The sequence below is a fragment of the Dendroctonus ponderosae genome, unplaced genomic scaffold (assembly GCF_020466585.1).
Source record: "Dendroctonus ponderosae isolate FM_Combo_2020 unplaced genomic scaffold, Dpon_F_20191213v2 Dpon_F_20191213_4, whole genome shotgun sequence".
Classification (NCBI taxonomy): Eukaryota; Metazoa; Arthropoda; class Insecta; order Coleoptera; family Curculionidae; genus Dendroctonus; species Dendroctonus ponderosae.
The window spans coordinates 11,139,167-11,152,450 of NW_026018611.1; the positions used below are offsets into that span (position 1 = coordinate 11,139,167).

The 13,284-nt window shown below is 34.1% G+C and overlaps 1 protein-coding gene across 1 annotated transcript in view; it reads left to right on the forward strand.

The window, feature by feature from the left end:
- The first annotated feature begins 7,474 nt into the window (after window positions 1-7,474).
- LOC109542158 (leucine-rich repeat-containing protein 15) overlaps window positions 7,475-13,284 on the forward strand; it is a 10,301-nt gene continuing 4,491 nt past the window's right edge. Inside the window, exons 1-3 of the mRNA XM_019911262.2 lie at window positions 7,475-7,625; window positions 8,233-8,620; window positions 8,684-8,881. Coding sequence (XP_019766821.2) covers window positions 7,615-7,625; window positions 8,233-8,620; window positions 8,684-8,881 — 597 coding nt within the window. The 5' untranslated portion in view covers window positions 7,475-7,614. The remainder of the gene's footprint in view (window positions 7,626-8,232; window positions 8,621-8,683; window positions 8,882-13,284) is intronic.

Here is a 13,284-nt window from a genome sequence, read left to right on the forward strand (position 1 = left end):
TGGTCAATAGCCTTTTTTCATATGAAAATAAAGATGATTTATATATATATATATGAAATTTGAAAACTACCTCCGCAATCATTTAATCTTGCAGCAATTTTGACTTTTAGCCAGCCAAACATAATTATGCGAATAAACGAGTCTACCTGGTATGGGGCTCTCAAATGCTTCCCTTACCTAACAACCTGAGATACAAATCCCTTTAACGACTGGATTTCTGTTGCTCGGCAACATTTCCAAGGGTGTGGCTTGCACGGACCAATCGCGAGTCGGCTTCACACACCCCGTCAAGGGATTCGGAGGGTGGTAAACGGGATTTCAGGCCCAAATTGCCCGTTTAACAGACAATATGCGGTGTAGTTGTGGAAGTAAACTTTGATATATCAGCTTTGGATAGGTGGATGATACTGAGTGTGGACAGTTTGCACCAATAAGCAATACCGTGTAATCTAAACTGTGATAAAAACTAAAAAAGCATACGAAATTCTTTAATGGGAAAGTTGTGCAGAGTTTTATGGCCAGTGCGATATTGCATTAATCCTGCTTCAAAATTTTTCCGTTATAAGAGCTATCATTATTATTATCAAATTCAACAGCTTTTCAATTGCTCTCTACCTTTTATACTTTAAATGCATTTCTCACCGTTTGTATGGTCACAAGCACTAGTTAAAATAATGAATAATTAAAATACGCTGTTAAAATTTGATAAAATGTACCGTTAAACGCGTTAAAGATGTATACAACTAATTACATCAAATCGCTTTCATAATAATTCACATTTATTATTACTTTTTTTGAAACGTCTTAAAAAGAAGGTAGTACACGAAAACCATTTTATTTAAAAGTCATGTAAATTAGTTTCATTGTTGAGTTGGAAACAATTAAAAATTAATTCAGAAAATATTCATATGTGATGTTCACTTGATGATTCAATTCATTGAAGTGATGTTTGAGTGTTTTTTTTAACGCTTCATAACGAGGAAAGAATTGTACAAATTATCTATTCAAATGTCAATTGAATTTTTACAGGAGGTTCTTGGAGGAGGTAGCCAATCATCAGCAAGTATAAGAGCAGAAATGATTCTTATTGAATATACAGGGTGTTAACATTTACAAAAGACCATTTTTGGTTTGTTGATAGTTGGCAGTGGTACTTACTGTAACAAACGGCTAAGTTTGACCTATATAAACTGAAATTATTAAGCCTAGTGGCATCCGAAAGATAACATTGCTAGGATTTTTCACAAAAAATATTTCTTGCTCTTAAAAGAACTTTTAGTACAAAATCTCGCGTCGATTTCTAGACATTTAAAAAAATACAATTCACTTTGTTTTATGTCCCTCGCCAATACAAGCATCAAGCATTTAAAAATACACGAGTGATGTACACTTACTTAAACTTTCCTTCTTAAAATTACACCTTTTTTCACTAGCATTTTTAGGAATAAGAGTCAAGTGTTATGTTGAAAGACTTACTTGGCAATTTTTCTGGGTCATTAATTCTTATCGGATTTGATATTTAAGCCCTTGTAAATTTTTTGTGAGCAAAAGAATCAGTTTTTCTCAATTTTTGATAACGTAAAAACGGATAAGGCGAAGATGCTCACAAAAAAATTGCAAAGGCTAAAATATGAAATATGAAGAATTAATGGCCAAGTTATTCTTTCAACATAACACTTGACTCTTATTCTTGACTTCTTATTTTTTTTTTAACTTACACTGTATATAGCAGCTCACAATTATTACGCCATCGATGAGGTATTTATGTAAAGAACTAAAAACTGAAAGTTTAAGCTAACTGAAAGAGTATGAATTGAAATTTACAGAAATCGAAAAAGGAGAAATTTGAGTTTTATTTTACTCAAATACCTACTCAATAATTTTTCAAGTTTTTGACAAATTTAGATAATGTTTCAAAATGTATTCTTATTCATAAAATATCAAGTTTAAAGTAGTTGAAGTGAATCAAATGAAGTTTAACGCTCAACTACAAGCAACTACATTGCACAAGTAAATTTGTCTTATCGCTGAAAATCCGAATAATAAAGCAAATTAAATAAAATAACAGCAATATAGTATTCGATATGATTATTCCTTCAAATCGGTTTAAAACTAAACACGTTCCGATCAGACAGGGGCTTTGGATAGCTACAAGCCGTAATTCCAATAAAGGAAGAAAAATGAGTAAGTTCAAAAGTTAAAATAACTGGCGAAAATTTGACAAAATAAAAAGGCTTTAAATATGTAATAGGCAAATGATCAACAGCGTTTTAATAATTAGAAGATAATGAAGTACAAGTGAAGTAGACAACTAATGCTTTCAGTTTTTCACCAGTTGTGCTTAAACAAATAAACCGGAATTGAATAAAAAGCCATTTGGACATTTAGCTTCTAAATTTTAAATTAAAATTGGAGTTTTTACCCTTCGGTCAAAAGGAAATGGGTTTTACTGATTTTTGATTAGTGTTGTGCCGATTTTTGGGTGAAACTAGTAACGAAAAATTCGACAATGCACTTTTCTTCAGCTGTTCTAGTATAGTTGAAAAATTAGATTAAATCAAGAACGTTTTATATTTTGTTAATGCATCTCCTTTTTTTAACCCTTAACGAAATTGTTCTTTTGAAAAATTAAGCCTCTGTTTTAAAACAGTATTAAATGATTGATATTTATTTCATGCATCTAACATCCTTCGCTGTGAAAATATCCACAAACGCAGTTTTAACCAAACCTTATGTTGTAACAGGTAAATCATACAAAATATTGCAGTAAATAGGTTCCAGTAAAACTAATAGCATGCAAACATGACATATTTTGGAGAATAAAATAAATTTAATGCCAACCTCAATTCGGGACAAAAGAGCATGCAACGCCAACGAAACAACTATGTAAAACACAGGTAAACATCGTTATCGTATAAGGTGATTTATTAATATAGAGGAAGAGCCATAATTAGGTGAACAAACGTTTACCATAAAAATAATAAGCAAAAGTCTGCTTAGCGAAAATTAGTTTGTTTCAAAACTAAGAGATGATCGTAGTTTATTGAAATGTATGGTAATTTTAATAAATTACAATTTATTCGGTTGGTGAAAATAATAAATTCTAATTTTATAGGTTCTACAGAGAACAATGGCAACTTTTTCTTAATTCTTAGCAATAATTGAAGTTTAATTTATATTATAATTGTATACTTTTTTAATGTTACATCTATATTTGAAATCAATACGATAACAGATTTCAAGCACTTATCTTATTTGAACTTAATATTCGTGCACCTAAGTCATGTTAACCCTAAAAATGATTAATAATTGATCAAGATCAACAACGCAAAAAGCGGTCAAATAAATTATGAAGCTCGTTTTAACTTCCGGTAAATAAAAATAGCTAAAAAATAAAAGTCGCTAGAGCTATCCTCTGACAAAGAGCAGTAAATTCAAGGAATCTACTTTTTGACCATTCGTAATAAACAAATGTAGATGCAAGTATAAAAGATATCGGAACGAACATAGAAACTTGATTAAGCATTATTAAGATGTTCTTATTTTAAAATAATGAAAAAAAGCGATTTCACAACAAAATCAATAGCATACGCTAACAAACACACTTGTCTCCTATGGTACTTGTCAGTAAAGACATTGAACATTAACCTTTCTAGAGCACATGTTTTTGTTTTTTATTTTTTATGCCTTTATTACTGCTTCTAAATTGGTGCGGGTTGCCTAATTCAAACAGGGCAAATATACGTTCGAAGTGGAGCCTTTAGACAGTTTGGAAAAGCAACGTTTGAGGCTTCCTGAACGGCATTTGAGGAAGTAATTGACTGAACAATGTGTTTCATTAAAGTTGTTAAACCCGAAATTAACAATAATGTCAATAGTAATTCTACTGAATGATGATATTTTAGGAATTAGAGGGTTAATTTTCCGTTCAGTGTACAAGCGAGGCAGTGAATTTCGGCTACATTTCGAATGAACGTAATGAATATCAATCAATTTGGACGGACTGAAATTGTTTTGTGTTTATTGTCGGAAATGTTTCATTTGGAATAGGTATTTTTGTTGTGCGTATCTACTAACATTCCACTTCATTAAGGGTTCATTAATTAGACTAGTTTTCACGTTTATCTTATTTATCAGCCCAAGATTATCTCCAATATGAAATGGTTTTTACACTTTACTGCCATCTTTTCGCAAAACTGTACGGACAAAACTACTTTTTACTTTAAAATTTAAAATTTTTTGAGATTGTATCTCAACAGAATTCAAAACATCGCCTAATCTGCACAAACTTTTACGCGGGCATCTCTACAGAAATAATGAGGCCCTTAGCATAAAACACAGTTCGGTGTTTTTCAACTCTATCACGTCCCTCACAGCCACTGAAGAACTACTTACTTCACAATAAGACGTGTCTTATCTCGGTTTCAACCAAAAGCAATCAGGTGTTTAGGTTTTATCTGTTTCATTAGGGTTTTAAAGGGCCCATCATGTTTACACGCTAATTTATGACGAAAATATACAGGGTGTACTACTTTATACAGTATCAAGCGGGACATCCCAGGTATTTAATGAACGGATTATTTTATATATCTGAAAGCTATATTCAGCCAAATCATTTTAGAGACTATTCGAACTAATCACAATTTATTCAGAGCGAAAACTTATTTCGAGAACTTTCCAAGATAATGGTTATTTTTTTAACTGCCAAATAATTACTAATATATTCCGTTCCACTTTATTGAAATATTCCGAAGTCGTTGGACTCAGAAACATACATTTGGCGCTCATTGCTGATGATTACTAATTTATCTCAATCAATCCGAATTACCGATCAGGAAACTGATCCGATTAAAACATTGAAAACATGTAAAGTAAGATAGATGTCCACCGCCCATCAGACTGATCAACCTAATAGTATTCGGTTGAGTTTGACGTTGAAAATATCACCAAGCTTATTCATAAAGTTAGTAAGTAAAATCTAGGAATATAAAATAATATGCGTTAGGAAATTGCCTCAGGTAAGGTCTCTGCGAAGTCGATTGTTGCAACGTAAAAATTGAGATGCGATCAATTTACGGTGAAACAAATCTGAAAATCTCTCAAAAATTGGCGTTGGTCCAACTGCCTACCGCATTTGTCTCGTCTAACATGATTGTCTCATTTTGTCTTTTCTTATTAAACTTGAAATTTTATAACTTTGAAGTAAATTATACTGTTAAATGCCATGAAGTGTTTTATACTTTTTCAATAGACTTCTCATAGACTTTACCTGTAAAATGACTTGAATAACAGCTAAACCACGGCCTAAGAAAAAGCAATATCACACCGAGAAAAGAATAACGCGAGTGATGTTGATGAATATAAATAACATTTTTGAAATTTAAACAAAATTAAAGCAAAGTGAGATTTATATGACATACTTAATATTTCAGGCTGAGCACAGTATTCCATAACACCTTCACTGGTCGAATCTTTTAATGTCCTCAAAAATCAGAAGCTTGCAACGAATATTGGTAAAAAAAGGTCCTGTAGAAAAATGACGAACAATAAAAATAAGCCAATGCCAATAAGCGTTATCGTATGAAATAATATCAAAGTTACAATATGAATTTACACGACAGAGACATTAGAAATCTCAGACACTTGAGAAGAGTGAGTAGAAGCCCAATTCCATATGGAAGTACTGAAAGTTATCTCATAAAAAGGTAATAAATGTAAAATGAAATAAATAACATAAATCAAGGCTAATGTCGAATCCGAAAGATAGTTAGTTGATGCAACTTTTGTCGTCAAAGAAATGATAAGATCAGACGTTAAAATCATGGGCATCAGCGAAACACACTGGCCAAACATACAGGCTCAAGTTAAGTCCAGAAACACAAATTATGTGTTCACATCATACACACATCATCACTGTGGAAACAAAACCCCAACTCACAGATATGTGTGAAGAAGACGGAATGAACGACAGACGAGATCCTGACCCTAATCTCTTAAACGAATACTCAAAAATAAAAATATGGCAGAATATCGTTCAGTACACACGACAATAAGGAAGGAAATCAAAACTACAAATTAGGAATGGCTGGCAGAGAAATTTAACGAGATTAAGCAAGTAGGCAGAATGCATGGTCATTTAAATATACACAGAAAGATAAAGGAAATGACACATACCGGGAAGAAAACCACCCAAGGAACTCTGCTAGACTCAGATGGTAAACTTTTAACAGAGATGACAAATAAGCTAAAGACGTGGAAAGAATACGTTCAAACAGCATTCTCAGATAATAGACCAGAACATTATAATTTTGACGAATCTGAACCATGCCGACGCATAACAAAAGGTGAAATAGAGAGAACTATCCACAATATGTAAAACAATAAATCGCCTGAACCTGAAGAAGAAGACTTGAAGTTCCGATAGAACTGATGAAAATATAATGCGACCGTAATACGGATTTCCTCAAATATCTGGAAGAAATCTTCAATCTCATCTATGACACAGGAAAAACACCTACTCACATCGTCAAGGTGTTCTCCAAGATCATTCACAGCAGAATATACAGGAAATGTGATTTATACTCCAGCGAATCTCAATTTGGCTTTAGAAGTGCCCTGGGAACTAGAGAGGCAATTTTTTTTATCACAAGTTCTAGTGCAACGCTGTAGAGACATAAATCGCGATGTGTACGTATGTTTTATAGATTTTTCGAAAGCTTTTGACCGAGTAAAACACAAGGTTGGTCGTCGAAATAATGAGGGAAGTAGGCCTTGACAATAAAGATATACGAATTATAGCGAATTTATTTTGGAACCAATCAGCATACGTAAACATAGGCGGCAGCAAAACAGAAGAAGTGGCGATTAAAAGTGGTGTCAGTATACGTCAGGGGTGCGTCCTAATGCCGCCCTTATTTAACATCTACCCTGAAAAGATTTTTCGATAGGCACGGGCAGGCTCTCCCGTAGGGACTAAAATGAACGGAAAAAACATAAACAACATCAGAGGATCTTCAAATTTTTCTTGAGAAAATTAATCCAACGAGCGATGAATATGGACTTAGCCTCAACCCCTCTAAGACAAAATCTATTACATCAGCAAAACGCCCAGCCCCTTATAGCTTTGACTTTAAATCAAGAAACTATAAAACGAATGGAAAATACAAACTAACATCAGTCGTAGAAATTGGATGCAGAACGAGAAGTCAAACACTATATTCAATAAAATTAATTTTTTGTCAGCAGAAAAAGAATATCCGTGTTATCGCCAACATTCGCAGAGAATAAGGCACCCGAAGAAAGAAGAAGGAAAACATTCCGAAAGGCAGAAGAGTTCGAGCTACCACCGACTCAATAGCGTAAGACCCTGTATATGATTTCGCAAAAACGAAATTTACTACTTAAAAGTAATAAGTTGCAAAAATGATAAATAAACTTTAATACTATTCGAATGTAGAAAATTACATTGAACAAATATTTACTACAAGATAAGATTATTCCTATGATTAACAAAATGATAAGCAAGGTGGAACGTCTAACACAATAAATATTTTCAGTCGATAATTAGTTTTGTGACAAAAGTATTGTGGCGATCTTCAGTTTTGAGGTGAAACTATGAGAATGAGGTAAGACTTATCCAAACGTTCGTTGTATTGCAAACAATAGCTATAGTGAATATTTGCGCAACATTATCTGCTACACGTAGATAGTGGGATAAGGTAAATGGGTCAAGTCAGTACACATTACTTTCATTTGATGCAAAGGCAAAAGCAGGAAACTAAAATTAACTTGCAATTTCAAATTTTGAATCTTCCGTACAGACATTAGTTTTGGATAGTGCTAAACTAGCTAAAGCTCTACTCAATAAAATTAAACTACGAAAATTCGTTGTGGGTAAATTGCACTAATGCTAAACGTGATGACTAACTGATAATAAAAGGAGACATAATGTTCAATTGATAACATTGTGGATATTATGAGAAATCAGCAGTATACAGAGTAATTTACCTTTTTAAAAATGAGAATATTCGATTAAAGCGTAAATGAAACCTAAATTTTATTGAGGCTTAAACTCGTCGATTCATACACTCAGTAAACAAATAAATGTTGACTTTGAGTTGAAAGGACTTAAATTGCGTGCCTATTACTCACATTGGCAGATTCTCGGAAAATGCTCAATCAGATTAATGCTTATTCCATCATCATAAAATGATCATGACTATTGATTTGCAGGCTAGCGCTACTGGTATTCCTGCTACCATGTCTCATTGAAGCCGACAAACTACCTTTATGTAGTGATAACTGTAGCTGTATTTTTGTCAACGATACATTGGTGTCAAGAGTAACATGCACAAAAGACGTTAAGGATCTGGTAATGTCGAATTCCACATGGATAAATCCTGCCACAAACAAACCGTATCCATATCTGGCAATAACGTTGACCAATCAAAACTTTATCGAGCTGAATTTTACGTTTCCGGATAGCGATGTTACCTATCTTAATTTGGCAAACAACGATATTTATCGAATTCGTGGAGGAGTTTTTCAAGATTTACAAAGCATGGAGGTGTTGATTTTGAGTAGCAATGACTTGGAACTGCTCTCCCCAGATGCATTCAGGGTAGCACTTTTAGAGACGTCAATTAGGCAATATGAAAATTAACTAACATGTTCTTCCATTCAGGGAAAATACATGCCCGAACGATATGAGCCCCTAAAATCTTTGGTTGAACTGAGATTAGACCATAACAGACTGCACAGTTTGAATATGGACATATTTGAGCACACCACTGATCTGGAAATATTGGACTTGAGTTACAACCCTTTCAAGGTTTTGGATCCACACACTATTATGGCTATTGATAGTCTGCCACAATTGAAGGTAAGTAAAACATGTGCCACCATCATCATCAAAAACGATCTAAATTGGTGAATTAATAAATATATAAATGATCAACTACTCAAAAGTTCAGTTCAGTTCATTCAAATTTATGACTATAGTTATGTGTTTGTGACTCTTTCAAAGATATCACGCGTTTACAACTGAAAAGATGCCAAGCCAAACTCCACAAGTCCGCCTAATCCAGAATTGCACAAAAGACTAAGAAATTACAACGTAAAAAAGCCATATATATATAAAGCCATATTCTGTCCAGTTTTGACCATGCAGGATACATAATAGTCCATCTACGTTTTTTTTTAGCAACCCTAACTGGATGAATGAGAGGAATTTCCGTAAGAGGAATCTTAATAATTTTTTGCCAATTTTAATCTCTGTTGAGCAGATGTCGCTTTGTAAGACTCAAAATGAAAAAAAATTGTTGGCCCTCACAGAATCGATTACATGACCCTTTTTTGAAACTCCTTTCTCATTAAAAAAATTTTGCGTTTTGCTAATTTTAAACTTCTCATTTCCTTCTTTCCTGGCTTTACAACTCTGGATGAGTGTTAGCCTTACCTACTATTGCTCTCCATCTCCTACCGCTGGACCCACTTCCTAGATAGATCTGCTGCGACAGCATCCTTCCATCTTTTTCTTGGTCTACCTATTGATCTTCTGCCATCTGGTCTCTCAAAGAAACCTGTTGTCGTCTGATCTTACTACATGACCTGCCCATTTTGCTAGCTTTTATCTGCCTGACTATGTTTTCACTGCCAGACGTTGGCGCCAATTTAGCATTGGGGAGTCTCTTCCACACTCCTGTTATTTCACCTCTGTTGTGAGGACGCTTCTTTCAAACACAGGAAGCTTGTTGAGGGTCCCATTGATTGAGGGTCCATGTTTCGCTGACATCATTAACTATCGCGCCAATTATTGAGCTGGACAAAGTTAGTTTGGATTGTCTCTTCACCAGCTTAGATTTCAATATTGTTGTGAGAGAGTGTAACGCCCTATTTCTCCCAGTATTTGTTCTGAGGCATCTTTTTCTACTCGATTGTCATTCGTGATTACCGCTCCCAGGTACTTAAATTCCTTAACCACCTCGAAGGGTCATATTGTGCCCAATTCGAGACCTTGGTTTCTTTGTAACTGCCATGTATTTTGTTTTTTCTTCGTTTACTCGTAAGTCCAGATTAGCTGCTTCTTCCTCCAGATGCGAAAAAATATCTCGTATGTCTCTTGTTGAATTAGCCATTGTATCTATGTCATCAGCAAAGGCCAACAGCAGTTTTGAGCCTTGATGAGCAAAACGTTCTGTTAGCTCCGACTTTATTCTGCTAACTGCTTATTCCAAAGCACAATTAAAAATTAAATAACAAAGGTGACAGTGGATCTCTTTGTTTAACTTCTGATGTTAGACCGAATGGCGTTGATGTTATATTTCCTACCCTTACCTGCGCATCTGAGTTTGTTACCCACCTTTCTGTTAGCTCCACTCCACACTAGTTTTCTTGGTATGCCCATCTTCAACGATGCCAGCCATAACATGTTTCTTTTTATGGAGTCACATGCTTGCTGTAAATTCACGAAGATTTGGTGAGCATCCCTATAAAACTTCTTCTATTCTAATGTTTGAATGATCGAAAATATTTGATCTATCGTTGACCTTCCAGCACCAAACCAGCACGAATCACGTCAGCCTTCTTAGTATTATAATTGCTAGGACTTTATATGTTGTGTTGATAACTGATATACCACTATAATTTAGAAATTGTTTAATCTTTCCTTTCTTACGTATAATAAGCTTCCGTTCCACCCTGTTATTCCCATATTTTTTTGCATCATTTTATATATTCTTTGGTGCAAAACGTTTCCTCTTTTTTTAGCAGTTCTCCATTTATACCAGCGTTGCCTGGCGCTTTGTGGTCGTTGAGAGATGTTATAGCATTTTTAACATCTTGAGGTGTTGGTGTTGGTACTCTGGTTTGTATGTAATGTTTTTGTCCTCTGTCGCCCTCCTGATATTTAATAACTCCTGAAAGTACTCCTTTCTTACTCGCTTTACTTCCCTGTAGCATTTCCGTACTTGATTCACATCTTCATTTCTGTCTATTTCCCGTATTTGATGTTGCAGATAGTCGTTCTTTCTTGTTCTAAGCAATCGTCTTGTTGCCGATTCTTCCCTATTCTCATCTATAGGGCTTGCTAGGATTATCAGTCGTTTTTTAGTTTTCATCTCTAGCGCTTACTCGCATGCTCTGTCAAACCACTGCCCTTTTGGGAGTTTCTTCCTTCATCCAATGGTTTCTGTCGCTGGTTATTCAATCATTGTTGTTATTTGCTTCGTAGCTCCTCCAGCTCTATGCCCTCGTGTCTTAGACAGACAAATTTGTTACTTATGGCTATTTGATAGTCAACTTCCTTATTCGGTGTTTGAAAAGCTTCCAAGTCCCATGCTGCCCTTCGCTCATTCAGCTAATTTTATATAGGTTTTGCAAACAGCAACTGCAACTGCTTTCAAACTTCAATGTTTTTCGTGATATGGGGATTTGCTTGGAACACGAATTTTTCCAACGATGTTTTACAGGGATGTGCGGAAATTTGCTTTATCTTGTAGGGTTGATACAATGCAAATAATCGATAAGATTAAGGATCAACCATTAACTCCAATTTATAAATGTTGTGGCTTGTGTGGCTTTGCTTGGCGCCTTATCAACTTTCGTTACAGTCCAATGGCGCACGAATTTATGAGTTCGGTATTTCAAATTTTGTGACGACGGTTTATTTAGGTGAGAAAATAAACAAGGTGATAAAATAAATAATAAGTGCACGTCAAGTAAAGTACAAAAAACTTATGACTCATCATTCAAAAGAGAAAAAGATATGTAGGGGGCCGCGTACATGTGAGAGCAAAACCAAAATCAAATTTAAGTTTCTAACGTTACAAGAGCCTCAATACCAAATTTTAGCCAAATGCGAATATAATTTCAAAAATTACATAGAAAATGTTTTAATTAATATCTTAACACTGCAGCTCGTTTAGAAAGGACTTGAGTACCCATACCTCCTGCCTTTTCATCTTAAAAATACCTAAGAAATCGGCCTATAAAATATTGAACATTTATTAAGAAACACCCTTTACAAATTCCCTGCTGTTACTTAAATTTTGACTCTTTATAATTTAAATTAGGCCTGGGTAACACCGTGTTGAGTTGCACTATTGAGTTATTGCCGCTCTATGAGTTAACGAGTTATAACTCATCGGTTAATGAGTTATAAGTCATTTATTAAAGCAGAGTAAAGCTTTTCGAGACCTCAAACCGAAATTTGAACATCTAAAAAAAGGCCATCAAATTTTTTTATGAGAAACGTTTTACTACTTTGTCCAAACAGCCATAAAAAAGGGCATCTAGATTTTCTCAGCAACAGAACTTAGTCCAAAGAAAATAGACGAGTTTTCTTGTAAAATCGATAAATTTATTGCATAAAAGATTCAGTTTGCCAATATTTTAAAGTAAACCGTTACGAAAAACGCGGTTTTCTGTTTAGAGAAGGTTTTGTTGAGAAATATTGACCTAAAAGTGAAGAAACCCCAGTTTCCAAGAGTTTTCCAAATAAATGATTATATGCTTTCGTTTATTTCTGTTCGGGGAAATATTTTTGGAAAAAAACCCAGAAAAAATTATTAGGGTTTGGTCCAAAATTCGAAGCTACAAAAGGTTTTCCAAAAATGTTTGCAAAGCGGTTAAGGAGAAGAGTGTTCCAATCAAATGTGTCTTATAATTTTTCAAATACCTGAAGATTGTCAGTAATTTTAAGTAAAATTAAAGATAATGCGTTTTTTGCAATAGAAATAATTACTTAATCAAAACTTTAATAAAACTGAAAAGACCTGAAATTTTAAAGCAACTTTAACAATCTTTATAGCGATCAGCGGCGAAGTTTCCAAATACTTTTTTGCAAACTTTTGCTCTGGTCGTATTTTCAAGATAATCTTAATCACTTTCGGTCAAAAACTGAATAAAATTATTTGGTTTTTGTGCCAAATTTTAAGCTGAAAAGGATTTTCTACGGTTCTCTGCAAAGCCATGAATGAGGCGAATGTTCTTACAAAATTAATTTTATCATTTTTGACTGAAAGGACCCCATTATGCTCAAAAAAGAAGAAAATCATCAGAAAATGTTTCTTTGCACTTTTGATTTAACACTTAGTTTTGTGATCGGTTTTTGAGAAAACCTTAATGACATGCTAGGAAAAACGCCAAATAAATAAATTTTTGTAAAATTCCTACGAAGCTATAAATTTATCTTGTAATTTTTTGCGTAAAAGACCTCCAGATTGTCAGTATTTTTAAGTGAAACTGTACAAAATAGAACGTTTTTGAGTAGAAAGTTATTGGAAA